Raw genomic sequence first — 27,273 nt, forward strand, 5'->3', positions numbered from 1 at the left:
TGAAATATTTATTATTATTATTTTTTAGCCAGAATATTATTATTTGTTAATGAAATAACTTTTAATTAAAGAATCAGGCTTCCCTGTCCGGAGGCGACGAGAGTAGCCGCACACCGCAACACAACCGACTATATCATATAGTCATTCATACGAATTTACGAAGGTATTTTTGTAAAACACACAGAGACAGATGGTGAGGCTCACCGCCGACGTGATTTGGAAGAGCCCTCATTTTTTCAATGCCATTAAGGAGCGAGAGTTGGATCTTCGAGGTATTATTATTATTATTAATCTTCCTTTTACTTTCTCTCCTCTCCCCCAAAATCGAACCGTAATCAACGTCTCATGGTTTCTATGGCTGATTCCAGGTAACAAGATTGCTGTAATCGAAAACTTGGGAGCTACAGAGGTGAGTTGAGCTTAGCTGCTTTGCCGTTTGACGATTTATCGACATTTTCCTACTATAGTAGCTCAACTTAACTTGAATCCTCAAGGACCTTTTTCTTTTGTGTTTTTGATTTTTGATTTTTTGGATTTCTATGGCTAGAGAGTGGTGCTAGTGCTACGCAAAGCATGCTTTGTACCTTGAGCAGTGAGTTTGGCATTTGGCAGTTGAAACTTGAAATATTGTTGCAAATGGAGAAAATCAAAGTTAGAATAACCAAATTCTAATTTTAACCACATTAAGAATAAACATACAAGTTTTATGTTTACTTTTTTAATTATTGAAGGGTGGAAAATACCCCATGGGATGATACTATTGAAACAACTGCGTATTGTATTACATATGGGACATTGGGTCTTCTATTTACTCTTTCTAAGATTATGGATTGGTAACTGTCTTCAAGAGGTCTTATTTCATGATTTGGTGGTTCTTAAACATCTCATTTAGATGACCCTTAAAATTTTGCCAGCTTTGGCAACAACTTTAGATAAAGTATGAAAAACTAATATCTGATTGTAAATAATTATATCTACTTGTTTGTTTGGTAGTTTGTATCATTGGTGCAATGTTTTCATAGTGGAATTCTATCTTCTGTGGAGTGGATATCTATATACGTATATTTTGTCATTTAGATGACCCTTCGTCACATTTAAATGATTGATTCCTAATAAAGCTGCTTCCAAATAAGTGAATGTAATTTTGTAAACTAAGTTTGTCTTTAACATCGATCTATGAGCATAACTTCACGTTTTTTTTTTTTTAACAGGATCAATTTGATACCATTGATCTGTCTGACAATGAGATTGTCAAATTGGAGAACATGCCGTATCTCAACCGACTGGGTACTTTGATTATTAATAACAATAGAATTACCCGTATCAATTCCAATATTGGAGGTAAGTTTTATTTTTCATCACAGAGTACTTAGACAATCCTGTTAAAGAGTTATGTATTTATTTATTTGTTCTTATTGAGTTATACAAAGGCTTGGGTTGTTTGTTTTGCAGAGTTCTTGCCAAAGTTACACACATTAGTTCTTACAAATAACAGGCTTGTCAACTTGGTAGAGATTGATCCCCTTGCATCCCTTCCTAAGTTGCAGTTTCTCAGCCTGCTGGATAACAATATTACAAAGAAACCAAATTATAGGCTATATGTTATTCACAAACTAAAGTCTCTCCGAGTTCTGGATTTTAAGAAAGTAAAAAACAAGGTGATGTGCTATTTATTTGTTTGGAAGTTATTACCCCAAACACATGTTAGTGGTTTTGTGGTGTGCTGGTGCTTCCCCTCGGTTATATACACCTAATAGTTGGCTCAAAGTGCTAGCATGATTGTGCAAGGCCAGCACTTTGGCTTTAAGCCAGGTGCTTGCTGCTGATTATCATGTGTCTAATTTGATTCCTTTTCTTATCAAAGAAAAAAAGAAAAAAAAAAAAAAAAAAAAAAAAAAGAAAAAAAGTTATGTTTCTTATGCTGCTAAAGGATAATTCTCAAATTAAGAAGTCTGTAGTAGACACATGTTTATGCAGGAATTTTTTTATTGTTCTTAAAAATGAGCTCAATGAGCCTCTAATTTGAAAGAGAAAGTAAGGCATGAAAGAAATAGAAAAGAAACATGAATCGTCTTGTGGAGATATAAGCTGCATTTCTTGACCATCTGACTATAAATGGTATTGAAGTGGTTTTAGTAATACGTGATACAAATTTGTATGCAAAACAAGATCTATATGCAAACTTGTTTCATAATGGTAATTTAGTGAGTATTTGAAATTTTAGGGAGCTGTTTTGCCTAAATTTATAACTTAAGCATATAAAAAAAAAAAAAAATGTCGTGATGATATATATATGTTTGTTGTTTCTCTCTAAAATGCTTGTTTTTCCTGTTTGTCATTGTATTTTTGCTTGGTATTATGTGTTTATTTTTTTTCTTTCAAATATTAGAATTTGCTCCTTTCAAGTGCTTTTTACATACTTATGGTTTCTGCTTATCTTCTACCTAGTTTCAGTATAATTATAAAAATTGGAAACTTTTGAATTTACAAGGATAAATAGTGTTTTGAGTTGTTTTACAGTTTAGAATTTATCAAAACTTTAGCTTCTTCCTCTTCTGTATTTATTACCCAGCTTGATGTTTGATGATTGTTTTCCTTTGATAATAGGAGAGAATGGAAGCCATAAATTTGTTTGCATCTAAAGTAGTTGAAGAAGAAGCTGAAAAAGAATCCCTAAGAACATCCACACCAGTGGAGGTTCAGAATGATATAGAAGCTGCTGCAGAGGAACAACAAACTCCTAATGCGATTGGTCCAACACCTGAGCAAATAATAGCTATTAAGGTAATATTACCAATGCATAAATTAATATATTTTATGTCCGCCACTGCTATCAAATAAAAGCACTTTTAAACTGCTATTGCTGAAGTCAGTAATATAAAAGATATCTGGTCAATGTTAGTTTGGCTGGTTTCGTGGGGGAAACGTTTGTTTTACACAAATAGGGAAGAAATGGCAAGGCAAATTTCAAAATGTGATAACTTCAAGTCTCATAATAGTGTATTGTTGGAGTATCCCCTTAGTGCAGTTTAACAAATTTTGAACTTTAGAGCTAGATTGTCAGCCTGGATGTTGAAGTAGGTAAGTAACTGTCAGGATCCAACAAATCTTTGAGTGAGAGTTTGACTAAATTTTAAGAACTTTATGTGCCACTTCATGAGGGTAATTAACAATCTTGCTACCTGGAGGGATTGCTATTTATTGTTTTGCAATATTATTTCAAGGACCTCTTATTTGATGTCTAACTTTGAGTTTTTAAAAACCAATATTACTTCTTTGGGAAACCACAACACCCCCCCTAAACCCCTAAAAAAAAAAAGAAAAAAAAAAAAGGAAAATAAATAATAAAAGTAGAAATTGAAAAGAACTGTGTTGAATTCACAAGGGTAACGAACAACAAATGTCTCTGAGTATTTTGGCTTTTGTTTTTTCCCTAGTTTAAGGATGCTTGAACTTTAGTTTACAGCCTGGATTTAAGTTGATGTGAAATCAAACAAAATGGAACTATTGTCCAATGAAGATAGGTTCATTATTGACCCTCCCTGGCATCATTCATTTATAATTACTTTAGTTTGGCTTGCGTAAATGCTCTTCAGTCTCTTATGTCCCAAGTGTTGTCTCCATGATTCATGGATATATAGTGATATTGCCTTCGGGTTGAAGCAGCAGGGGAAGAGCTGTGAATCGGTCTGAGACTCAAATCTTACTGAAAGGACATCTTTTTATGTCTTTATTCCATGGTTTAGTTGGTAATAATATTTGTTCTCGAACCATGTATATCCACATTGGCTACCTTTTTCATATGTTGTGTTATTTGGAATGCAGGCTGCCATAGTGAATTCCCAGACTCTTGAAGAGGTTGCAAGACTTGAAAAGGTGCTGAATTTTGTTTTATTGGAAAGAAAAAAGAATTGTATATATGTACTTTTATCTGCCTGTGTTGTTTTTGTTTAACATTGATTTTATAATCTCAACTGCTTTGCATGAGCAGGCATTAAAGACAGGTCAACTTCCTGCAGATTTGAATACTTTAATTGATAATATGGAGTCCAGCAACTTTAAAGAAAACCATGAAACTGTGGTCAATGGTGAAAATGAGAATGCAAATGTGCTGAGGGATGTGGAGGAACAGGGAAACAAGGAATCCACACCCATGGAACAGGTTCTGAAAAGTTTATTATATGGCTTTTGAACCATTTATAATGTATCTTTTAGCTGTCTCTTTTCTTTGTCACGTCTATAATAAGAGTCTTGACATGATTGTTTTCCCTAGGCAAGCCTTTAAACTTATAGCAAGATAGGGTGTTGGTATTGACACATATTGCACTTTGACAAAGATGACTCTTAAGAGAGACGAAAGGGTGATTGACTAGGCAAAGAGTTGAAAGGAATAGGATAGAATTGAGGGCAAAGAGTTGAAAGGAATAGGATAGAATTGAGGCTTGATTTGTTTATATGTTAAAATGCCATTTAACCCAAAAAATAAAGTTGATAGGAAGTTATCCCAATTGTGTATATGAAGCTAATAGTACTAGTAGTTTCAACATACCCCCTCACGTGTTGGCCTGCCGATTAACAGAGGATATAAATAGTCTTAAGTGTGTAGCAGAATTAATTAGTAAAAATGGGCACTAGCAGGATTCAGAAAGAAGACCTTTATTATGTTGCCACTAATCCCAAAGGGTTGAGAGGAAGTGGCCCAACAATGTATATCAAGCTAAAAGTAGTAGTTTGAATAGTTTACAACCAATTTACCTTAATTAAAGAATTATGTGTGAAAATTTGCTAGCATTTACAATTATGTAGATTCCACTATTAATGTTGTTGATATAATATTTGTTGTGTTGGCTTTTTATGCATATCCGGCCTCACATAGATTTTTAGGATTGACGGGTACTTAGCATGGTATAAGGGCTGGGTTGTCTGTCTAGCATTATGTTTGAATCCTGCTAATCTTCACTGTGTTAATTTGTCTTCCTTTAGAAGAGTTTTTAGAACTATAGTAGACTACACAGAATATTAACTCAATAAGCAACTGGGTAATATACAAACATACCATCAAGTATTGCAGATGAAATCTTTCTTAAATTGGAATTGAATAGATTCTATCTTAGTAAGTTCTTTCTTATCATACTCGTGTGAGACATAAGTAATGGTAATAGAAATAATGCATACATAATGCATACTCTAAACCTTGCATCTTAACCATGCAAGTTAATGAGTTGCTATAAATAATCAATATCTCACTGTGAGCATTAGTGACCCCTCCCACATATATCATTTATGCAGAACCATTGGTTCATGGTTACTAAAACATTTCATATGATAAAAAAACCTCTAGAAAAAGACCTACTAGGAATGGGTCCGATAATGTATTAAGGTTTTGAAAGTCTGAAGGCGTAATCAAGGCATTTTACTAAATTAGGTTGAGGCTTACGCCTTGAGGCAGAATGAGATGTGAGCCCCAAATTAGACAAAAAGAAAATTTAAAAAATTAAAATATTCTGATTAAATCACAAAAACATATGATAATAAGAAAACATAAAATTTAGAAAATCAAAGTTCCTAATTAGTTTCTCTGATACACGATTCAATTCTCTTATGCTGCAGCAAATACTCTTCAACACAATCTTCAGATGTGTTATATTTAGCATCCATGCATTTTGAACCATATGATGTCCAATATAGTCAAAATGAACTAAGCGAAATGACAAGGCTCAAATCTCAATTGTGGCTTAATTTGATGCATACATGAAAGCCCATTTAAAAAAAAAAAAAAAAAAAAAAAAAAAAAAAAAAAGGTCCAAACTAAGGCAAAATATGAGGCTTAAGCCTCAACCAGCCATAATGCAGTGAGCCTCACCAAGGCGAGGAGTAAGCCTCAGCATAGGGTGCAGAGGCTATAGCCTCAAGGCAACTATAGCCTTGTGGTTCTCCTTGAGTCGGGCCTCAAGGCATGAGCCTCAAACGATTAACATGTTAACACAACATATATTATATTTGGCATTCAATCTCAAGTGGAGCACAGTAATTTAACAAAATGGAGTTTAGCAAGATTTGAATATAAGACCATGGATAACTAAGCTATGATTCTATGGTAAGCCATCACTATTTCCAAAAAGTTCTAGCTCTTGATCCCAACTTTGTATATCACGGTGCTGTAATACCTATATACAACAGAATTCTTTTTCCCACTCTTTTTAGAATTTTTACTATTTAAGAAAAGAGGGAACTTGGTGAGAGTTTTTTTTTTCTATCTATACCATTGTTGCCTATTCCAAGATGAGAGAATGGTGCTCAAGGGGCTCCTGGATGGTGAGTCATGTGAGACGTTCTGTCATTAAAAAAAAAAAAAAAAAAAAAAAAAAGAAAAAAAAAGAAGAAGAAATTGTTTATGCATAACTTTGTGTGCGTGCCCAGCTTTTCAATATTTCATTGTTTGATTGGTTGTGAAGCTGAGCATCAACCTTAATATTGACCTTGTGCATATTGACCTTGTGCTTTTTGTTAATTTGGCCTGTGCTCCTGTGATTTTGTTTGTCTAGATCCACTTGGTCAAAGGTTATGCAGATTTGCTTCACCACATTAATATTATATTGGCGTAAATTTCCTGTAATATACCGCTCATTGCCATCCTTCAAGGAAAATGAATTTTCTGGTGTTGATTCATATTTCTTTCCTCGCAGGATTAGAGTTGAGGTTTATTTATAGCCTTCTCTATGGAAGAGCTTGATCAATATCGCCTCCTTGGTGGCTGATTTTAAAGGAGGAAAATATCTATAATCTGAGAATTATGATGACTTATGATCTATGTGGACATGTATTATGAAGTTCTTTTACTTTTCTTTTTCCAATTAACTTATATTTTTATTTTTATTTTTGAGGTGTGGTCGTTTTAGTGTTCTGAATCTTTTGCCTCTGCGTGTATGCATTTCTAGTTGAGTCCTTCGGGACTTTTTATATACAGGTTTATGGAGTTGGTCTCTAGTAGAGGAAACTAATTTTGTTTTGCTAACTGGGTGATACCCGGTTAATCCCCGTAGTCTTGAGTACTGGGGTTTGGCCGGCCTTGTTAAAAGATTTAAAAAGTTATGTTGTCATCATAAGTGGAATGTAGCAAAATCAAATATCAAATAATGATAATTAGACTCCAGAGATAAATGCTTAAAAATGTTTAACATCATCACAACATGTCTATAAGGTCTATATTTTCCAAGATGTTTATAATGTTTAAAAATCTTTGTTTAAGACCATTTTTATATCATTTTGAGCATTAGAGCTTAAATCTTTAAAAAAAGTGATAAAATAAAATGATTTTGAAGAAAGATTTACAGTGTTTGAATAATAACAAAGTTTGTAAGAATTTGAAATTTTTTGAAAAAGTAATTTTTTTTTATTTGGATGATTTTTAAAAAGAGGAATTTATGGGACTTAGCAGAAAATAAATTTTACAATGTGGGAAATTAATATGCAAAATTGATCTTTTTAAATAGAAGTTATTTTGAAATTTTTTGAAAAAATTAATTTTATGTATTTTTTTAAATATAATTTTATCATTTAATTTTAATGTATAAATTTATTTAATTACTTGTAAGTTTTATATTATTCTATTATTAATCAAACATTATAAAAGAAATTCTAAAAAAATTTATTTTTGGAAAATTGAATCTTAGAAAATTGATTATCGGAAATCAGTTTCCTTCGGTGCTTTCTTTTCTACCAAACAGGCCGTTAGTAAATTTTGGAAACCCTGTTAAAAGTTAGGGTTAATTAGACTTTGCATTCCCAAACCATGCACTTGTTTTTCACTTTACTCCCCATTTAAAAAACTTTTGCATCCCAAATTGTCGTTTTCTAGCATTTTAGTACAAAATTTGTATGAAATAGGCTACATATGCACTCCAGTTGTATTTTAATAAAGGGCATTTTGGGAAAACAAATAGGAATAACAGTAGACAAAGAAAATGAATATAGCTGTTTAATTTTTGAAATCACAATATCCATGGCTTTATTATAACCAAAACACATTATACTATTTGTTTATACATTTTTTTTCTTTAAATATTTCAATTTCATAAAATTTTAGTAGCTTGTGTACAAAAATAATCTTTATTGAAAGGAATGTGATATGTACACAGCACTTTTAGTCTAGTATTTCCTCATCTGCCTATGTTAAGGGGGGAAGTAACAATTCGAAGTGGTGTATGGTAAAAGGGAGGAAGCGCGGCAAGGTCGCAGTGGCAGTTCAAATGGCAGAGCAAGCCACAACCCATGCTGTGGTGCAGGGTTCGGCTCTTGGGGGAGGAGTGCCTGCGGCCAGCCACACTAGTAAATGGCTTTGAATCTATCTCTACATTTAGATTCGTGCCATATCCTCTTAGACTTGACTTCTCTTTTTTTTTTCTTGGTCCAATATTTGTTCTCAAAAGTCGTCAAAATTTGGAAAGGAGAAAAACTATAGGGCTAAGAGGAGCTTGGCATATATGATTAGTTTGATAAGAAGATTGGGCCTATCCTATCTCCTGCTAGGATCGGCCGAATGTAACAACTTAAATGAATTGTACACGATTTTATTTATTTATTTATTTATTTTTGAATTTAGATGGTTTCGAAAAGAATCGGATCAATTCAAACTCACTAGATACTTAATGGAATTGCGAACCCAGCGTAATTGCTTTCCTCCGGCGGCATATTTTTCTATATTCTTCAAGAAAATCTTTTATAATACTTTATTATAAACAGTAGAGTTACAAATTTTCCAAAAAGCAAAAAGGTGAATATAATTTAAAAAAAATTAAGGAAATTATAAAGATGGAGTTTTAGTCTTTGTTGCAATTCTTTGGAGTTGGATTTGCATTTATTTTCGCATTGCCCTCTATGCTAAGGGGAATTGCGATTGTCTGGACATGGTTTTTGCGAAACCTCGACACCATTCGCTCTGTAATGAAACTTTTCAACTTGGCCATGAGGGTTTCTTTAAGTCTGGAGCTGCATTCTTTATGGACATCTGCTATTCTAGTTGCCTTCTCAGCAATTTGTCTTGATAGGACCTAGTTGAGATTTCATAAGAAGAAAATTCCTCTATTTGCTGCCTTTGTTTTCTCTTTAGGAAAGGCTCTATTTTTCACTCTCTTGGAGTTGGAGAGCCATGCGGGTAAAGCTCCTAAGAAATACTGTTTCTGTGGCATGGAATCTTCCTCCTATGGGGTGGATTGACGTGAACGCGGATGGTGCTGCAAATGGTAGTCTAAGGGTTGTGGGGAGCCGTTCAATGTTTTTTGTTTTTGGTATTTAGTTTTAGTTTGTTTTGTTTTATTTTTTATTCTTTTTTATTTATTTTTATTTTTTATTTATATAGTTTTTAGTTCCTTGTTTTTTTAATTATAGAGTATGTTTGACCAATTGTTTTTAAAACAGTTTTCCGTTCTACAAAATAAAAAACTGTTTCGAAAACAAAAATAAATCAGTTTGAGCATCAATTTTTAAAAATAATTCTAGAAAATAGATTTAAAAAAAAAAAAAAACAAAATTTAGAAATCATCAAAAGGATGTTTCTATTGTTTTCAGGATAAGAAACCCACCCACCATTTTCACATTCACCGCTCAGTTTCTAGGATTATTTTTTTTATTATTATTATTATTTTTTTTTGTTTTTGCTTTTCTAGTTTCTAGTTTCTAGTTTGTAGCTTTTCTAGCATCTAGCACCTAGTTTCTAGTTTCTAGTTTATTTTTTTTATTTTATTTTATTTTTATTTTTTTTGGGTTTTGAGTTTTGTGTTTTTTGTTTTTCTATTTTTTTTTTAGTTTTGTTTTTGTTTAATTTTTTTTCTTCTTCTAGTTTTCAAGCTTTTAGTTTCTAACTTTTGTTTTTTGTGTTACTAGTTTCTAGATTATTTATCTATTTTTTTGTTTCTTGTTTTTCTAGTTTCTAGTTTCCAGTTTTTTTTTTTTTTTCTTTTCTAGCTTCTAGTTTTTGTATCATTTTTTTCTTCTTTTTGTTTTTCTAGTTCCTTGTTTTTCTATTTATATTTTCTAGTCTTTTCCTTTTTCTAGTTTCTAGTTTTAAGTTTTTTGTATTCTAGTTCTTGTTCTTGTTTAGTTGTAGTTTTAACTTTTGTTCTAATTCTAGTTTTTGTAGTTGAATTTTGGTTTTGTGTTTGTTCTAATTTTTTTTCTGGTTCTAGTTTTTGTTTTTGATTTTTATTATTCTTTTTGATTTTGTTTTTGTTCTTTTTTTTTTGTCCTAGTTTTTTTTTTTTCCTTTTTCCTTTTTTTTTTTGTATTTCCTAGTTTTTTGCTTTTTTTTTTTTCCTCTAGTTTTAGTTTGTCCTAGTTTTTGTGTTGGCTTTTTTTTTTTGTTTTTTCTCTCCTATAACGAAAATAATAAAAATTTTGAAAGAAATATATACTAAATTTTCCTAGCTTTTATTTTATTTATTTATTTTTTTTCCTTCTAGTTTTTGTTTTCCCAAGTGGACAAAGATCTTAATGAAGGATTTCAATTTGAGTTGGCCAAATTCTTACATGTCAACAAAATGAGATATCTAATAGAATTGTATCGTGTCATCATTGTTAAATAGGAAATATTTTTATTACTTATTAATTAGTGTTAATTTCCTTTTATGGCTTTGAATTTAAAATAAAATAATCAAATATGACCATCTAAACTTCAATTGGTAACTGTTCACTTTTAAAGAAAAAATAAAGTTAAATATTAGTAAAAAAAATACCTTTTTATTAAGAGAGTTTTAAGTTTTACAAGCTTTTTTCATGTAATGAGAAACATATATTTATATATAAAAATGAAAACATACATAAAATATTTCATATAATTTATAAATATTAAAAAGAATTTCTCTTGTTGATTATGTAAATTTGACATTTAAATTTTTTTTTTCTGGTCATCAGTTTTGCCTTACTGGTTTTATTATTTATTTTTTAATATTATTGAAACATAACTATTAGGAAAATATTATATATACAAATATATAATTTTTTGTGGTGCATATAAGATATGCTTCATAATTTGTGTGCCTAATGTTAGGAAAAATATATGTTGTGAACAAAAAACATAGAACAACATGAAACATAACAAAAAAAGCCTAACACCTTTATCAGGCAATATGTTGCCTGATGTTATGCATGCAAATTATGGTACATACTTAGAATGCACCACAGCAAAGCTGTACAAAGCATGTAAAAGTTCTTGGAAGACTTTTATAAAAATTGGTAACACAATGATTGTCTTCCAATTATACATTATAAAATTTTGATAGTTAACATTGTTAAACTACTCTTATATATCCATTACAAAAGGTTTTGAAGTTGCAAGGGAAGCTCGTACTCTAGTGCTAGAGTTATTGCAACAAACATTCTATTAGGAATAATATCTCAAATTGATATTGCATATGAGAAGTTTATGTCTCTGTATATTTGGCTTATTCTTGCCTTAAATAGATTGATATATTACCTTGTATTTGCTTTACCTACCAAATTATGTGGCAGGCGAGGTGGCGGTACTTATTTGGCTTATTCTTTAATTTACTTATTTCTATTTTATGTTCATTTTTTGATATTTAAGTTATGTGAATAATTCAAATAATAATATTTAACAAGTGTTATTTGGTAAATAAATTTGGTTAATATTTTGGTAATTGTAGTATTATTGGACTATTATTATCATTCCATATTCCTCTACATGGTATTAGAGCTCTTGTGCTTTTACTAATTTATTTTTTTTAATTTATTATTATTATTATTATTATTTTTTAAGTCTTCTCCCTTTCCTTTCTCCTATTAATGGCCAATGCAACCTTTGCGTCAAGTCCCACACCCACAGTTATACATACACCTCCTATGCAATCTACTTCTCAACTGGTGTATATTAATGTAGCCGTCGAGGCTGCCCTTCAACTAGATCCTGATAATTATATTGCCTAGCACTCTCAATGGTACTCTCTTCTCATTAGATATGATCTCATGGGGTATGTTACTGGAACCACTGTTTGTTCTCCTTCTTCATATTTGAATAATAATTTTTGGGTTCATTAAGATCAATTCTTATGAAATGCTCTTGTTTCATCTCTTTCTCCTTTTCTAGTCGATTTAATTGCCTTTACCAAATCCTCCTGTGAGATATGTGTGAAGCTTAAAACAATGTATGCTAAACCATCTTGTGGTTGTATTGTGGGCATTCGTGAAACACTCTCCAAAATAGTCAGGGAAAATCAAAGCATCTCGAACTATATGCAGGTTGTTCAAGGCCTTGTAGATTTTTTTACATTAGCCTGTGATCCAATAAGCAATGATAATGTTGACGGATGACACTTTTACTTTTTTCATTTAGTTTGATTTTTATGTTCTTTTTAGTTTGTTTGATGTTAGTTTGTGGAACTATATATGTTGTTGGTTTGTAACCATGTTTTTAATAAATATCTAATGTGTTCTTGGCTTTATATTTGAAAGTATGGTTACAACAAAGGAAGCTGGGATAAGCTGAAGGAGGAGTTCTAAGAAAGTGCAAGAACAAGACAGATGCAAGTTTTGAACCTTAGAAGAGAGTTTGATACTTTAAAAATGAAGGACATAGAGCTTGGGAAGGAGTTTACTAATAAACTTAAAGTTGTGAATCAGATAAGGATTCTTGGAGATCTAAGGATTCTTATTAAGATTTATTCTTTGGAAAAATTAGAGATATAAGCCACATTTCATTATTTGAATTTATTACTATTTCTTGAAGCCATAGAGTAAAGGAGATCTATAAGGCAGGAGGAGAATGTGGAGAGTGCTTTGTTTGCAAAACAAAAAGTAAAAGTCACTGTATTAGCTGCAAAGACGCTAAGTGGTGAAAAGAAGGATAAAAGGCAAAGGTATTGTCAGCTCAAGTAGAGATGGTGAAAAGAAGATACTTAGACCTTGCTATCATTGTAAAGGAAGGTCATACAACAAAATTTTGCTAGTTTAGACCAAATGTGCAATGTAGTGCATGTAAGCAATTTGGACATTTTTAGAATTATGGAAAAGGAGGGGTGAACAAGTGCAACAAGAAAATCTCGTTCAAGTTTTTGAAGAAACGCAACCAAAAAAGAATTATTATTTGTAGCTACTTGTTTTACAGCTAGCAATGGTAAAGGAGCATGGATTCTAGATAGTGGCTGTACAAATCACATGAATTATGATGTCAAGCTGTTCAAACACCTTGATAAGAGCTTTGTTTTGAAAGTGAAGATTGGGAATGAAGCCTTTGTTGATGTTCCTAGCAAAGGGGAAGTTGTAGTAGACACATCAACAAGTATTAAAATTATTCTAGATGTTCTTTATGTACCTGAAATTAATAAGAACTTATTGAGTGTAGGACAAATGTTAGAAAAAAGGTTATTCTTTGAGTTTTTTTTAACAAATAGTGCAAAATTTATGATTCACAAGCAACAAAAGTTTTTAACTATTACTGAATCATAACTATGGCATAAAAGGCTTGGTCATTACAACTATACTTCCTTGAAACTTATGCACACAAAAAACTTAATTCAAAACGTGTCTGTTGTGAATATAGTTGAAAATGTGTGTGAAACATGTAAGTTTAGCAAATAAAAGAGATTTCCATTTCCTTCTAACAATGCATGGAGAGCTAGTGAGAAATTATAGCTCATCATAACGATGTGTATGTTCCCATAAGTAAGACTTCTTGCAATGGCAATAAATATTTTATCATATTCATTGATGACTTTTCAAGGATGTGGTGGGTGTATTTCTTGAAGCAAAAATCAAATGTTGTTGATTTCTTTTAAAATTGCAATGGTAGAGAATCAAGCTCAGAGGAGAATCAAGGTGACTAAATATGATAATGGAATTGAGTATACAACTTAAAAAAATAGAGAGTTTATGCAAGGAGGCTAGTGTAATGCATCAATTCAGTACTCCTTACGCGCCACAATAGAATGGTTTTAGCGAGAGGAAGAATAGAAAAATTATGGAGATGGCAAGGTGCTTGTTGTTTGAGAAGAACATGCCAAAGAAGTTTTGGGATGAGATAGTTAATACCTTTGTATATTTGTTGAATAGATTATCTACCAAGGTAGTTGATTGTAAAACTTTATATTAAGTATGGTTTACAATTAAACCAACTATAGAGCATTTTAAAATCTTGGGCAGCACATGTTACATGCTTGTTCTAGAGAATAAAAAAGATAATTTAGATAAAATTGTTGATGCTGATATTCTTACTGGTTATAGAAAAAAAACCAAAGTTTACAAGCTATATCACCTGTAATCTAACAAGCTTGTGATATGCATGTGATGATAGATGACTTTGTTGTTTAGAATTTGATAAAGGAGGAGGTTAAATCAAATAAGAATGAGGTTTGGTAGGAACACTCAAATCTAAATTACACCTGTCATACACTTCAACCAAACGTCTTATGCCTCTGATTCCAATCTCCTCGTTCCTTTTTTCTAGGGTTTCGGGTTTAGGGTTTAGGGTTAGGGGTTAGGGGTTAGGGTTTAGGGTTTAGGGTTTGGGGTTTAGGGTTTAGGTTTAGGGGTTAGGGTTTAGGGTTTAGGGGTTTGGGGCTAGGGGTTGGGGTTTAAGGTATTGCGGTTAGAAGTTGGGGTTTGGGGTGTGGGGTTGAGGGTTTAGGGTTAGGGTGTTTGGGGTTTGTTGTCGGGGGTCAGGGTTTTGGGTTAGGGTGTTAGGGGTTATGGGTTTGGGGTTTGGGGTTTGGCGTTAAGGGTTTGGGGTTTGGGGCTAGGGGTTGGGGTTTAAGGTATTGTGGTTTGGGGTGTGGGGTTGATTGTTTAGGGTTTAGGGGTTAAGCGTTAGGGGTTAGGGGTTGGGGTTGGGGTGATAGTTGCATTTTATTTGTTTTGTCCAAAGATGAAATTCTTAGTGATAGTTGGTTCTATTCATCGATTTTTGCAATAATCGCTTGTTCAATAGCTGGCTTAACTGCATTTTATATGTTTTGGATCTATTTACTTAGTTTTGAAGGACATTTAAACCTTCAGTTTCAAACTTACAGTGGAAAAAATAAATAGCTCGTCCTATTCAATATCTCTATGGGGTAAAGAAGGGCTAAAAGTTATTAAAAAAATGTTGCTTTATTAACTTTATTAACAATGAATAATAATGATAGGGCTTTTTTTTTTTTTTTTTTTTTTTTTCTAGAAAGGCATATCGAATTGATAGTAATCTAAGAAGCATGATGCGCCCTTTTATTACTATTAGTCATTTTGGAATTAAGAACACTTTTTCATATCAGCAAGAATCGGACAATACTATGCTATTTTCTTTGCTTGTATTAGTACTATTTACTTTGTTCATTGGATTCATAGGAATTCCTTTCTTCAATCAATTCAATCAAGAAGCTGTGGATTTGGATATATTATCAAAATTGTTAAATCCTGCGATAAACCTTTTACATCCATATCCAAATGCTTTTGTGAATTTGTATGAATTTATTTCAAACGTAACTTTTTCATTTAGTATAGCTTTTTTTAGAATCCTTATAGCGCCTTTTTTATATAAGCCGGTTTATTCCTCTTTACAAAATTTGAATTTCTTTAATTCATTTGTTAAAAGTATTCCTAAAAAGGAAAAAAAATTCTTGGGGAAAAACTATTAAATAGGATATATGATTGGTCATATAATCGTGGTTACATAGATGTTTTTTATGCAATATGCTTAACTAAAGGTATAAGAGGATTGGCTCAACTAACTCATTTTTTTGATAAACGAATAATTGATGGAATTACAAATGGTATCAGTATTGCGAGTTTTTTGGTAGGAGAATGTATCAAATATGTGGGGGGCGGTCGAATTTCTTCCTATCTCTTAGTCTATGTATCTTATATATTAATCTTTTTATTAATTTACTTTTTATTTTCTTTTAATTTATAAAAAATTTATTTAAAAAAAAAACTTAACTCAACTTGAGTTAACTCAAGTTAACTCAATCAATTATTTAATTTATAGATTAATACGAAACTTATAGTTAAAAAGAATATTAACAAGAGGTTTTTCAACCCTTAGTAGATCTTTTTTTTTTTTTTTTTTTTCTGTAAATATTTCTAACTTCGAATTTTCTTGATTTTCATCTACATCCATATAATAATTTTCATAAACGGGTCTATTTTTATAGCGTGTCTCTTTAAAGTGGAATTCATCCTTTGTTTTTTCCTTTCCATTCACTTGTATCTCTTCCGTTTCATCGATTTTGTCCGGATCCTCCTTTTCTTCCAAAAAAAAAGGAAGAAGAAGGATCTTCTTTGGTGGATCTCTCTTGTTCTTGTTTAGTCCCCCTTGTTTCTGAAGTTGTTTCAATTTCTACATCTGCTTTTTCCTCACTTTCCCCCCTTTCTTCCATTTTTGAGGTTTCTTTCAGTTTCTTAGTAACAATGGGTGACGGTATTCTGCCTAAATAGTAGACACATGTAATAAATAGAGAATACTAAAGATTCGAGCCATAGAATTTCTCAATTTTGACACAAGGTACTTATTAGATCTGATAATTACATTAGATGTAATAGAATTATTTTGATGTATCCCGACTAATACCAATCCAACCCGTTTCATGAATAAAATGTGACCAGTTAACCAGCTGTTACAAATAACATCTTGTTTTTGCATCGAAACATATAAATGTTGACTAATCTGACTAACATTGAACTTGGTAAAATGAAATGGTTGAATAATTGAAAAATGAGTTTATTCAGGAATACAAATTGAATGCTAAGATTACGCATTGAATTTCTGTTAGTAGATCTATAATCAAAAAAATGTTTGTGATTGTTCCATAAGAAATGAAACAAAAGATACGGTAGAGCTAGGACAGTTATTGTATGAGGTTTTCCCAATGCTAGATGCAGAGGCATAAAATAGATCGATATGAACATCATGAGCTGTCCCGTAATAAAATTGGTTGTTGCTGATACTTTCTTCTCGGTTCCTTCTTCTCCTTCTTCCATAACGTGTGCTCTAGAAGGAAGAGATAAGAGGGCCCTATGGTGAATGTGGTCAGAAATCCATAATAGAGTCCGACCACAACGACAGAATTGATTATCTTCATGCATAAGGATACTAGATTACCTAGTATAAAAGATTTAAAAATCATCACAAACCTCCTTCTTTTCTTTTCTATTGCAATTTTTGGATTCATATTGGTCATGGGTTGAGAATGGGAATTGAACTCTATGAGATCTGATCTCTTGTTGTTCCTCAGAAGCTCAGTGGTAGAGCAGTCGGCTGTTAACTAACTGACTGTAGGTTTGAATCCTACTTGGGGAGATTTGATTCATTTCAAATTAAAGAATTTGGAATGAAAGGGTTCGCTTTGACCGTTAAGAGTAGGTAACTCGTTCCCTGTGTATTTGTTTCTATTGCATTCTATCTCATTGTATCACATTCTGTTATGGGATATTTGAGAATCGCCGTCAATACCTCCATGTAGGTCTGGGATAATCCTTTGTTCCATAGTTTAGGGCTTTTTACAACTATCTAATTAAGAATTCTCATATGTACTAGCAAGTGCATCAAAGATGTAGTCATCGATTTGCCTGGTAGGCCACAATTACTGCGAGCAAACATATTAATGATGAGGAACACATTTTTGCCATGCTACTAATACTTGTACTTTCTCCGCTATTCTGCCCCAGACTGGCTGAGGAAGAATTACGGGGTGTAAAACAAAAAAAATGCCGATTCGGGCTTCAGGCTGGGCATACTATATTTAATTTATCCAGCATTAACGATAAATAAAAAGAAAGAGTAAGGCTGTTTCATTTTGACAAAAGACCTACGCCCAAATTCCATAGCTTGGGGTCCGCAATCGCGATCCTGATTTTCCTACCCCCAAAGGGAAAGGTCCTTCCCTTTTTGGCCAGTTGTGGGTGAGGAGGGATTCGAACCCCCGACACCGTGGTTCGTAGCCATGTGCTCTAATACTTTAAGCTACGGGCCCCACCCTGTCTCCACTGGATCTGTTCCCGGGGGTACCCAAAAAAAAAAGGAACCTTTCCTCTCCCCAGTCATTTCGGGTTAAGAAGATGTGAAGGCGCCTTTTTCTATATAAGAACGGCGCATTCCAAGGTGTGAAGTGTGAGAGAAGGAATTTCATAGTTGGGGTTATGAATAAGATGACCTTTTCATTTTTCATTTTTCTTTCATATTGAAAAATAAAGTAATAAGAATGAGAGGTGTTAAGCTTTTTATCATCCTAGCATCGAGCTATTTTTCTGCAGGACCTCCCCTACAATATCGTTGCTGTAGTAGAGTTTAACCACTAAGTTCGGGATGGATTGGTGTGGTTCCTCTACGCCTAGGACACCAAATATCGAACCATGAATGAAGAAAGGCATGAGAGAAAAGCATATTGGTAGTGATTGTGAGGCCCCAATTCTTGGTTGAAGGGGACACCAAAGGCCTCTGCCCTTCCATCCATTGGATAGACAGAGAGAGAGGCAGAGCTTTTGGTTTTTTCATGTTGTCAAAGAGTTGAACAATGGTTTTTTCATGTTGTCAAAGAGCTGAACAATGAAAAAAGATGGCAAGTGCGTGATCGAATTGATCGGGCCATGTAGGAACAAGGTTCAAATCTACTGGTCTGTTCGGATGCCTCAGCTGCATACATCACTGCACTTCCACTTGACACCTATTGTAATGATCAATGGCTCATCTCACCATGATATTCTCTTGAATTCTCAAAACTTCTGCCGCTCCACCCCCCGCATGGGCAGAAAACCCGTTGCTGTCTTGGCTGTGCTACCAGAAGCTCTGGGGAAGTTGGATTAGGAGAGCACTCATCTTGGGGTGGGCTTACTACTTAGATACTTTCAACAGTTATCCGCTCGGTACTTGGCTACCCAGCGTTTACCGTGGGCACGATAGCTCGGTCCTCTCGTACTAGGGAAACGTCCTCTCAATGCTCTAACAGCCACACCGGATATGGACCAAACTGTCTCACGACGTTCTGAACCCAGCTTATGTATCGCTTTAATGGGTGAACAGCCCAACCCTTGGAACATACTACAACCCCAGGCGGCAAAGAGCCGACATCGAGGTGCCAAACTTGTCTACTTGAATCTCCAAATATTCCTATTACTTTATTCTATTATTCCAATCAAATCAATTAGAAATCAACAAAAGAAAGAGTAAGTGGACCTAACCCATTGAATCATAACTATATTCACTATTCTGATATTAAAATTCGATTACAGATAAAATTGGAACAATGGTTCTTTTTTTTTTTTTTCATTTTCATATTTCTTTGGACTATGTGGGAATCTGTCAATATTTCTGATTAAATCTTTGTTTCTAGATGTTGTATTGGAATGCCATTCCATTCCCTTACTTTGCAGCGAAAGATTTTTTCCAAGAACAACATACATAAGAGGCATTTAAAATACCTTTCTTTGATTCCAGTACACAAGACAAGATCACTTTCTATTTTATTATATATATTTCATAATTTATAAGTATTTATTTTAGATACTTAGATAGATATCTATCAGATCGTGGTTTCATGTAACAAATATTTCCATCCATATGGATACATACAATATTTTTGTTCCGATAATCAGATGGAAAATGGATGCTAGAAAGAGACTTTTATTTATAGTTTCCTATTATTAAATTCAATACCCTATTAATTTATTTAAATATATTTAAGAGAATAAAATAAATAGAATAGGAAGTTTATTAAAAGAAAATGAAAGAGTAAAATAGAAAGTAATAAAATATATGATACTGTAGTAGTTCAAGACACATACAAATTCTTATTTTTATTAATTTTCCCAATGGGATTCAAGAATAAGATTGGTTGATGGAACGGGAGGAATATATCTGGGATCTATCGGTAGTGAGAAAAGGGATCGCTTGTTTCTTGAATAGTTCTTTTCAAATCAAATAAAAAATGCTTCTATCTGATTGATGAGTCATAAGAAAATTCATGGTTCAGGTGGTTATTAAGAATAGGAAAGGATAACCAAATTGAGTTTAGGGATTTTACCTTACTAGGTCGAATTAGAGATCAATAATTTTTTTTTTTATATTCGAAACCTATTCAAAAGAAGGGGTAATGGATGAGAAATCAAATCATACATAAATGATAGAAGCCCCAACATCTTGAAAATGTTACGAGGTGCTAAAAAATGGTTGAAGTAGTTGAATAGGAGGATCACTATGACTATAGCCCTTGGTAAATTTACCAAAGACGAAAATGATTTATTTGAAATTATGGATGACTGGTTACGGAGGGACCGTTTCATTTTTGTAGGTTGGTCCAGTCTATTGCTCTTTCCTTGTGCCTATTTCGTCTTAGGTGGTTGCTTTACAGGTACAACCTTTGAAACTTCATGGTATACCCATGGATTAGCAAGTTCCTATTTGGAAGGCTGCAACTTCTTAACCACCATAGTTTCTACTCCTGCTAATAGTTTAGCACACTCTTTGTTGTTACTATGGAGCCCTGAAGCACAAGGGGATTTTACTCGTTGGTGTCAATTAAGCGGTCTGTGGACTTTTGTTGCTCTTCACGGTGCTTTTGGACTAATAGGTTTCATGTTACGTCAATTTGAACTTGCTCGATCTGTTCAATTATGACCTTATGATGCAATTGCATTCTTCGGTCCAATTGCGGTTTTTGTTTTTGTATTCTTAATTTATCCTTTAGGTCAGTCAGGTTGGTTCTTTGCATGAAGTTTTGGTGTAGCAACTATATTTCGATTCATCCTCTTTTTCCAAAGGTTTCATAATTGGACATTGAACCCATTTCATATGATGGGAGTTGCTGGGGTATTGGGCGCTGCTCTACTATGCGCTATTCATGGTGCTACCATAGAAAATACTTTATTTGAAGATGGTGATGGTGCGGCTTTTAACCCAACTCAAGCTGAAGAAACTTATTCAATGGTAACCGCTAACAGCTTTTGGTCCCAAATCTTTGGGGTTGCTTTTTCCAATAAACGTTGGTTATATTTCTTTATGTTATTTGTACCAGTAATCGGTTTATGGATGAGGGCTCTTGGAGTAGTTGATCTAGCCCTGAATCTACGTGCCTATGACTTCGTTTCTCAGGAAATCCGTGCAGCGGAAGATTCAGAATTTGAGACTTTCTACACAAAAAATATTCTGTTAATCAAAGGTATTCGTGCTTGTATGGCAACTCAAGATCAACCTCATGAAAACCTTATATTCCCTAAGGAGGTTCTACCCCATGGAAACGCTCTTTAATGGAACTTTAGCTTTAGCTGGCCATGACCAAGAAATAACTGGTTTCGCTTGGTGGGCTGGAAATGCTCGACTTATCAACTTATTCAGTAAACTACTAGGGGCTCATGTAGCTCATACTGGATTAAACATATTCTAGACCGGAGCAATAAACCTATTTGAAGTGGCTCATTTCGTACCAGAGAAGCCGATGTATGAACAAGGACTAATTTTACTTCCTCACCTAGCTACTCTAGGTTGGGGGGTAGGTCTCGGGGAGAAAGTTCTAGACACCTTTCCATACTTTGTATCTGGAGTAATTCACTTAATTTCCTCTACAGTATTGGGCTTTGGCAGTATTTATCATGCACTGCTAGGACTTGAAACTCTTGAAGAATCTTTGCCATTCTTCAGTTACGTATGGAAAGATAGAAATAAAATGACTACTATTTTGGTGATTCACTTAATCTTGTTAGGTATAGAAGCTCTTTATTTTGGGGGTGTATATGATACCTAGGCTCCGAGGGGAGGGGGGGGGGGGGGGGGAGGGGCGCGGGGCAGGGCGAGGGAGATGTAAGAAAAATTACCAACTTGACCATTAACCCAAATATTGTATTTGGTTATTTATTAAAATCCCCTTTTGGGGGAGAGGGGTGGATTATTAGTGTGGACGATTTGGAAGATATAATTAGAGGGCATGTATGGTTAGGTTCCATTTGTATACTTGGTGGAATATGGCATATCTTAACCAAACCCTTTGCATGGGCTCGCCGTGCACTTGTATGGGTTGGAGAGGCTTACTTGTCTTATAGTTTAGGTGCTTTATCTAGTTTTGGTTTTATTGCTTGTTGCTTTTTCTGGTTCAATAATACCACTTATCCTAGTGAATTTTATGGGCCTACCAGACTGGAAGCTTTTCAAGCTCAAGCATTTACTTTTCTAGTTAGAGACCAATGTCTTAGGGCTAACGTGGGATCCACTCAAGGACCTACTGGTTTAGGTAAATATCTAATGCACTCCCCGACTGGGGAAGTTATTTTTGGAGGAGAAACTATGCATTTCTAGGATCTACGTGCTCCCAGGTTAGAACCTCTAAGGGGCCCCAACGGTTTGGGCATGAGTAGGCTGAGAAAAAGACATCCAGCCCTGGCAAGAATGGTGTTCTGCGGAATATATGACTTATGCTCCTTTAGATTCTTTAAATTTCATGGAGGGCGTAGCGACCGAGATCAATGCAGTCGATTATGTCTCTCCTAGAAGTTGGTTAGCTACCTCTCATTTTGTTCTAGGATTTTTCCTATTTGTAGGTCATTTATGGCATGCAAGAAGGGCTTGTGCAGGTGTTGTAGGATTTGAAAAAGGAATTGATCATGATTTTGAACCTGTTCTTTCCATGACTCCTCTTAATTAAGATGGGAAGCTTGATGCTTGAAGTAGGAATCAAATTGATTCCACCATACATGTTAGGTTAGGTGGGTGAAGTCAGATTTAAAAAGTATTCCTTTTTCCTTTCTTTTCAACCCATTTATATCTAATCTTTTTTTTTTTTTTTCTCGCTCGGCTATCCCACTTAGCCGAGCCATTCCCCTTTATGATACTGAAAGGGAAAAACCAATAAAATAAAGAAAAGCAACAAATCTATTCACCAAACCAAGAAAGGAGAGAGAGGGATTCGAGCCCTCGATAGTTCTTTGTTTCGAACTATATCGGTTTTCAAGACCGAAGCTATGAACCACTCGGCCATCTCTTCAAAATCTAATTTCTATTTTATTGTTTTTCCATTGAATAGAACACGGACATATGAGTTGATACCATTACTATCTATAGAAAGATATTGGGTATGAATCTATAGGCCTATCTGTCTGTATATATATAGAGGCATGATCCAGATGCCCCTTTGTAAAGTAAAAAAACTACCCTCGATTCTATGCCTTAATAAAAAAAAGTGGCAAAAGTCGGTAATAAGTCATATAGAATCAATGATGGAATCATGGTGAAATACTTCTATGATGCATTTTATTTTATTTTTTTACAATTTTTTGGCTGATAAAGAGATCAAATGGTATAATTCTTTTGTTGGTAGATTGGAGGATTAGAAACATGACTATTGCTTTCCAATTGGCTGTTTTTGCATTAATTGCTACTTCATCAATCTTACTGATTAGTGTACATGTTGTATTTGCTTCTCCTGATGGTTGGACAGATAACAAAACTGTTGTATTTTTCGGTACATCTTTATGGATTGGATTAGTCTTTCTGGTGGGTATCCTTAGAGGGAAGGATCAAACTTATTGTATTTGTGTGTTTGTTTTGTAAATTTTGTTTATATAAATATGAAATAAATATGTATTATAAATTATATATAAACTATATAAACAAATATTATATCGAAATAAATAATAATATATAAATATATAATAAGATATATAAACGAAAAAAAGGTTATTTGTTTTTTTATTCACAATATATCATAATATAATAAATTTTAAAATTATATAAAATTATATAATATATAATTATATATACTATAAATAAAATAAAATATAAAAATGAAAGAGAGTATTTGGCCTGGCTCTGCTCCAATATAATCTATACATTTCGTATCAGGAACGAAAAAAAGATGCAGGTATAGTCGAATGGTAAAATTTCTCTTTGCCAAAAAGAAGATGCGGGTTCAATTCCCACTATCCACTCGGAATAATAACTTAATGTATTTAAGTTAATAGAATAAAAGATTAAGTAAAGTTTATTACAATAGTATATTGGTTCTATCCCTTTATTTATTTTGTTTTTCTCCCGCTCCCAAAGAAAAACGGTAATTAATTACTAGTTAACAAATTAACAAAAACCTAAAATGTTTTGTCAAAAAAATGTTGCGGAGATGGGATTTGAACCCGTGACCTTAAGGTTATGAGCCTTGCGAGCTACCAAGCTGCTCTACCCCGTGATGAAAAGATGAGTGGGAAACTAATGGGCAAACAAGGATTGAATGCGCCCCTCGACCATATCTGTACAAATAGGATAGCCCATTTATACAAAATGGTAAAGCGGCCCTCTATGATCATCGATCATAGAAATGAACAGAAAAACAAAGAGATATTTTAATCCATACCAACTCGATCTTGTTGCTCCAGGCAACAAACATGCATAAACCATTTCACGAAGTATGTGTCCGGATAGACCGAAGTCTCGATAGTTAGCTCTTGGTCTTCCGGTCGAAAAACAATGTCGATGAAGGCATGTAGGTGCACTGTTACAGGGTGGGGATTGTAACTTTCCATGAATTTCCCATTTTTCACTCAACGATGGAACTTTGCTTATTTCTTTTTTTGAGGATTGACGAATCAAATGATATTTTTGTTCCAATTTTTGCCTCTTCTTCTCCCTCTGAATTAAACTTTTTCTTGCCATAATGGTTCAACTCCTATTAGTTTAGTTTCAATGATACAAGTCAGATCCTAGACGTAGAAATATAAGAAGCCAGTCCCCCTTCTCCACCGAAAGAAATAATATTATCAAGGATAATACAACACATAAAAAAAAAGAATTAACCAAATTTGCCTGATGTAGAGGCAATCCAGAAAGCCACATAAGTGAATATACAACCTACAGAAAAGTGGGCTAACCCGACCAATCTTGCTTGCACAATGGAAAGAGCCACCGGTTTATCTCTGCATCGAATCAAATTAGCCAAAGGTGTTCGTTCATGAGTCCATGCTAAAGTTTCAATATATTCTTGCCAATATCCACACTAGGAAATTAAGAACATAAACCCAGTAACCTAAACAAGATGTCCAAATAAAGCATCCATGCCCAAACCGATAAACTATTCATATCGAAAGGGTTATATCCATTGATAAGTTGTGAAGACTTTAGCCATAAATAATCTCTTAACCATCCCATCAAATAAGTGGAAGACTCATTAAATTGTGAAACGTTACCCTGCCATAATGTGATGTGCTTCCAATGCCAATAAGAAGTCACCCATCCAATGGTATTTAACATCCAGAAAACCACCCAAAAAATGCAGCCCAAGTCGAAATATCACAAGTACCACCTCGTCTCGGACATTCGCAAGGAAAACTATAACCAAAATCCTTTTTATCTGGCATTAACTTGGAACCACGTGCATTTAAAGCCCCTTTTACTAAGATCAGTGTAGTTGTATGTAAACCTAAAGCAATAACATGTTGAACCAAGAAGTCTCCAGGACCTATTCTTAGGAATAGTGAATTACTATTCTCATTAACAGCATTTAACCAACCAGGCAACCATATGCTTCGACCTGCATTAAATGTGGGACCATTCGTTGAAGATAAAAGTACATCAAATCCATATGAAGTTTTACCATTAGCCGATTGTATCCATTGGGCAAATACAAGTTCGATCAAGATTTATTTCTCTGAAGTACCAAAAGCAAGCATGACATCATTATGAACATAAAGTCCTAAAGTATGCAACCCTAGAAAGAGGCTGGCCCAACTTAAATGGGATATAATGGCTTCTTTATGGTCTAACATTCTTGCCAATTCATTATCCTCATTCTGTTTCAGATTGTAATCTCTAATAAAAAATATAGCTCCATGAGCAAAAGCCCCTGTCATGATGAATCCTGCGATGTATTGGTGATGAGTATATAAAGCAGCTTGAGTAGTAAAGTCTTGTGCTATGAACGCATAAGCGGGTAAAGAGTACATGTGTTGAGCGACCATGGAAATAATAACCCCTAAAGAGGCTACGTGGAGAGATAGTTCACTAATAGACCGAGTAATAAGTAATTCGACTCATTCACATCCAGATCATGAATGTTCGGAATCCATATTATGCAAGGAGACATTGCTTTTGCTAATTCGAATTGAAGGGTGATATAAAATCGGTCTATTTCCAGCGACATATCCATAGTTAGGGCATTCATCATAGTTAAAAGCTCCAGCTCCGTATCAAGGTCACGGTCGATGTCATCACTATCATTAATATCATCATTATCATCAATATCATCACTATCATCAATAAGAAAACACCTTTTATCCAGGAACTTGTTCAGAAATACTGTAATGAAAGGAACATGGGAGTTTGTCGCTAGGTATTTGACCAAGAGATGGGAAATGAAAACTATTAGCCACATAGGAGGTTTGTGAATAAGTGAATGTCTGATAATGAGCAAGGAATATGCATAGAATTCAATTAAGATATTGTATGAAAGTATGATTTATTCTATTCTCTTTTAATTTGAGAATTCAAGGATTTTTGATTGGGGGAGTTCAAATCAAAGAAGGTTTTTAGGGTCTATCTTATTTAGTTTTATTCATTTTCCCTTCTATCAATAACTCAATCAAAATAATACAATTATCTTCAATAACAAAAATAACAAAATATTTGTTATTCTTAATATATTTAGTTTGATCTGGATCTGTCTTAATTCTGCCCTTTATTCAAACGGTTTTTTCATCGCCAAATTATCAAAGGCCTATGCTTTTTTGAATCCAATCATAGATGTTATGCTAGTAATATCTGTGCTATTTTTTCTCTTAGCTTTTGTTTGGTAGGCTGTTGTAAGTTTTCGATGAGATCTTTTATAACGTCCTAGCCAAATTCATGATTGATTCGAAAAAACAAAAAAAAATTCTAACATAAAGCTTAATAAGATTAGATAGGTTTTAGAGTATGAACTCTCGATTCCAATATTGAAATTTTTGTACAGCCGCGAGAAATTTGGATCAACCCATTTCTTTATTATGACCTCTTTTCCATTGAAAGGCCTTATTGGAGTACTCACAATGTCAAATTGTGGGTATGAAAGAAAATTTTTGGTAATGAAAAACTCCACTTATCCACTTATGTTATAAATATTACAAATGCATTTTTTGAAATTTCATTTTCTATTTCTAAAAAAAACTTTATTTCTTGGTGTCAAAATACAAAATAAAAAGAGCAGGGTATGCTGTCTAAAATAAAATAGCGAATCTATTCTCTTTTTTCCTAAAAAAGAATATTGGAGATTGTGTAATGCTTACTCGCAAACTATTTGTTGACACGGTAGTAATATTCTTTATTTCTCTCTTTATCTTCGGATT

The 27,273-nt window shown here is 33.5% G+C and overlaps 1 protein-coding gene and 3 pseudogenes across 1 annotated transcript; 2 read left to right on the forward strand and 2 right to left on the reverse strand.

Moving 5' to 3' along the window:
• Nucleotides 1–71: 71 nt before the first annotated feature.
• Nucleotides 72–6,987, forward strand: LOC107424601 (U2 small nuclear ribonucleoprotein A'). The gene is made up of 8 exons (XM_060813333.1): nt 72–272; nt 369–409; nt 1,212–1,341; nt 1,453–1,658; nt 2,608–2,784; nt 3,826–3,876; nt 3,992–4,162; nt 6,687–6,987. Exons 1-8 carry the CDS (start codon nt 191–193, stop codon nt 6,690–6,692), a joined length of 864 nt encoding a protein of 287 aa, XP_060669316.1. The 5' UTR covers nt 72–190; the 3' UTR covers nt 6,693–6,987.
• A 6,318-nt stretch (nt 6,988–13,305) lies between these two features.
• Nucleotides 13,306–17,063, reverse strand: LOC112492638 (protein TIC 214-like; annotated as a pseudogene).
• Nucleotides 17,064–20,161: 3,098 nt separating this feature from the next.
• On the forward strand, nt 20,162–21,223 carry LOC132800272 (photosystem II D2 protein-like; annotated as a pseudogene).
• Nucleotides 21,224–24,355: 3,132 nt separating this feature from the next.
• Nucleotides 24,356–26,324, reverse strand: LOC132800181 (photosystem I P700 chlorophyll a apoprotein A2-like; annotated as a pseudogene).
• Nucleotides 26,325–27,273: the final 949 nt, after the last annotated feature.

The sequence above is a fragment of the Ziziphus jujuba genome, chromosome 12 (assembly GCF_031755915.1).
Source record: "Ziziphus jujuba cultivar Dongzao chromosome 12, ASM3175591v1".
Classification (NCBI taxonomy): domain Eukaryota; kingdom Viridiplantae; phylum Streptophyta; class Magnoliopsida; order Rosales; family Rhamnaceae; genus Ziziphus; species Ziziphus jujuba.